Below are 4,179 nucleotides of genomic sequence, written 5' to 3' on the forward strand. Positions count from 1 at the left end.
TGTTTTTTGTTTTATTTCGTATTGATGAATTTCAAAGTTATGTTTATTATATTTTAAAATTATCTGGATTTTATTCTTTATTTTTTTTGTATACTTGTATTGTAACTTCATTAAATATTTTTATGAAGAACAAATATTTTACTTGGTTACATATTATTAACTTATTATTAAGTTATAATTAAGTTAATAAACAAGATTATTGATGATTACAGTTTTATTATAGAAAGACCTCCAGGAATGTAAAGATTAGAATTACTGTGAATAAAATGTATAAACAGCTACAAAAAAGTATTTTAGGAATTATAATTACTATATTCAAACGACTATTTGAATATGTTACATTGTATAAGTAATGAACTATAATAAGTAATTAAGTATTCACAAGTTTTCTATTTTTACAGATTTAAATGTTTTATAATAGTAATTTTTCATACAAAGGTTAGTATATATCTTAAAAAACTGTGTTTCACTCATTTATATTTATAATATCCACTTATTTGTTGCATGTTCAAAACAATAACAATTTGTAGTTTGTTTTTCAAAGTTGATAAACATCTGAAACATGGTCTCAGATATACTTTGTATGAGGTTATAGTAATCTGATACAGATTATTAAAAACCTTAATATTTGTGTTAAGGTTATCTAAGTAAAGCCATGATCCAAGCAGGGATGCTGAGTCCCATAAAGCTTACTTCAAGTATTGTGAATTTCAAAATAGGTACCACAGGTGTAATTACTTGCAAAAATGCTCAGTTTTATGGCTTTTTATTAAAATAATTGTCCAGGTAAACATCAAAGAGTATGTATGTTTAATGTAAAAGCAACAAATTTTTTGGTTTTATTTTATTTCTGAAAATCCTTTTGCATTTTGATTATATCTTGATTCCAGAAATTACATCTGTTCAAATTAATTAATATATTTTTTTAGACATAAAGATATTTTCAAATAACCTTCATAAAAAAGATAAGATGTTCAAAATATGAAAATAATTTATTTCTTTTAGTTTTTATAAATATTACCTGTTATAAAAATATCAATAAGATGACACCTTTCTTAATGTTATACTTTATATTATTTTTTTTAAATAAATTAAGGTGTAAATGTATATAGTAAATCTATTGTTAAAGATTAAGTTATTTTATTGGTTTAAGAATAAATTATTCTATTGGTTTAAGATAAAGTTAAGGTTAAAGATTTATTTTAAATTTGACAATTTAATTTAATTTAAAGTTAAGGTTAACGGTTTAATCCACAACATATCTAAAGCTCGGCTGCAATTTACAGTGAGTGCAGATTTATGAAAAAGAATATACAAATTAAATGAATCTGGAACATGTATGATTAATTAATAGGACAGTAGTAATTTTTTATTTTTGTTTTTTAGGTATTGGCAGGCTGTACTTGACGACTTTCATACAACGAATCAAAAGAACCTTCAACTACGAACCAATTTAAAATAATTTTTATAGCAGCATTTTCTTTGAAAAATTTTCCCTTTATTTTAATTACTAATTAGGTTACTTTTATTTCATAATTTTTTAAAATTATTTTTCGAGATTATTTTATTTTGGTGTTGTACAAAATTTTATGTTTAAAAAAGCATTTTACATTTAAGTTTTTAGTTTTTTAATAATTAATTTTTATTAAGATGTACAAATATATTTGGTGTATTCAATTTTTGTAATATTTTCTCTGCAAATATCAATATGATATTATGTTAACAATGTGAAAGTATAATCTCAGGATATAATTAAAAATGGTGCATAAACATTCGCTTTTTTTCATCGCAAATAAAATTCGAGTTTAGCGCAAAATGTCTGTATTGAGAAAAACCACTCGCAAAAACTTTTAATATTGATTCGTCAATTAAAATTTTACTGTTATTTTTACATGGTTTCCACTTACTATGACTGCAAGTGTAAAAACACGCGCAAACTGGCAATCGGGAGATTTTTGAACAAAAGTTAACGTCGTGGTTGGGCGTACAGTGTGTACTTTTAAGGGATTCAACCATCCCCCTCCCCCCTCATTTTATTCCTAGAATCGCACCTAGGTTAGCAAGCCACTGTTTTGGTAAAATAATATGATAAGCTTTTGGATTGTTAAAATATTGCAAAGAATAATTTATTTTCAATTGAATATTACGTTAAAGTCTTATGTATATTAATTTAACGCCGAAGAAATATTTTTGCAAAGTATTACTATAACTGGGGTTGAGTAAAAAAAAATGTTTTCAGAAAAACTCTTTTAAATAAAATTCTTTAAGCATTACATTTTCCTTTCATCATTACTTAGTTTGAATATTCTGGTGGAGGATCGTTACCAAAAACAACAGATACAGAAAGCTGTTGAGCTAATGGTTCGTATATTGGAGGAGCCGTGCCAATATGAGCCATATTATCAATTCCCATCTCATTTGAAGTAAGAAGAATGTTAGAAATAACCGCATTGTCAACTCCAGTTTGAATATCGACATTATTTATTTGATTTTGTGCTAATCCCTGTACAACTGCACTTTGAGTTGCTGTGTTAAATCGCACAGTAACAGCTTTCAATTTGCTATACATAAACATACAAGGTTTTTATTATCTTATAGTAAATATTATAAAAGTAAACAAGAAGTAATATTTATAAGTTACGAAAAACTATAGGTAGATAAAATTTAAATTATTGTTTATAAGATAGCCAATCGAAAGCAAAAAAACTATAGTCAACAGACATGTGGTTTGAGTTCGTCGTTACATTTACCAACTTAGTCAGTTGCATTTATAAAAACATCAAAAACAAAAATAAAATAGAATTTTAAAACATCTTACCGTTTACGTTGATGACATATCGCGAAACTAAATGCGAATAAAAACAGGAGAAAAATAACTCCAAATGTAATTAACACAATAGAAGCACCTGAGAGTTGTGAACCTTAAGTTAATAAGTAAAAAAAAAGTAAAGGAATGAGCAGTAAAAAATACGTTTGCTTGTCGACATATATCTTTTTAGAGTTTAGCACAAAATTTTGAACATATTTTAAACAAGTTTTTAGAGTTTAGCACAGTTTTATAAAAATCTTGTTTGTTTTCAGTAATTATATATATATATATATATATATATATATATATATATATATATATATATATATATATATATATATATATATATATATATATATATATATATATATATATATATATTTATATATATATATATATATATATATATATATATAAATATATATATATATATATTTTTATATATATAAATACATACAAATAACCATTGCTTTATTGGACTTACAGCAAACATATATAGAAACCTTTTTGCAGTTTATTAGAGGTTTGCTCATTGGTTATTTAGTAATCCATTAGTGGAAGCCGGGAAAAAGTTACCGGCTGATAACTTTCCGACGTAATAATAGTAATTAGTCTTTGCCTAGTTGTCTTTGGTGGCTGCCACTAATGGTCCACAAAGTAACCGATGACCAAAAATACAGTAAACCGTTCATAATGTCTATATAGGTCCATTAAAACTCCGTTAAAGATTGTTTGGTGCGTATGCATATATATATATATATATATATATATATATATATATATATATATATATATATATACATATATATATATATATATATATATATATATATATATATATATATATATATATATATATATATATTATATATATAATATATATATATATATATATATATATATAGATATATGTATATATATATATATATATATATATATATATATATATATATATATATATAGATATATGTATATATATATATACATATATATATATATATATATATATATATAAATATATATATATATATATATATATAAATATATATATATATATATATAAATATATATATATATATATATATATATATATATATATATTTATATGCAAATATATATATATATATATATATATATATATATATATATATATATATATATATATATATATATATATATATGAATATATATGCAAATATATATATATATATACAGTAAAGGACAAAACATTTGCTACCAACATCGAACAATGCTAAAAAGTGTTCCTAATTTTACATGTCTTAAAAACGAAACAAACTATACTAACACAGCAAACAGTTCAGGACTCTGGAGTCATAGCATGCCATGACAAGAGCAATCAGCTGACAGGT

At 22.9% G+C, this 4,179-nt stretch overlaps 1 protein-coding gene across 1 annotated transcript in view; it reads right to left on the bottom strand.

Annotated features, from left to right (window-relative positions):
- Positions 1–2,285: 2,285 nt before the first annotated feature.
- LOC136083076 (low-density lipoprotein receptor-related protein 2-like) overlaps positions 2,286–4,179 on the bottom strand; it is a 112,438-nt gene continuing 110,544 nt past the window's right edge. Inside the window, exons 4-5 of the mRNA XM_065802483.1 lie at positions 2,819–2,921; positions 2,286–2,561 (exon numbers count right to left, since the gene is read on the bottom strand). Coding sequence (XP_065658555.1) covers positions 2,294–2,561; positions 2,819–2,921 — 371 coding nt within the window. The 3' untranslated portion in view covers positions 2,286–2,293. The remainder of the gene's footprint in view (positions 2,562–2,818; positions 2,922–4,179) is intronic.

This window comes from Hydra vulgaris, chromosome 08, assembly GCF_038396675.1.
Source record: "Hydra vulgaris chromosome 08, alternate assembly HydraT2T_AEP".
Classification (NCBI taxonomy): domain Eukaryota; kingdom Metazoa; phylum Cnidaria; class Hydrozoa; order Anthoathecata; family Hydridae; genus Hydra; species Hydra vulgaris.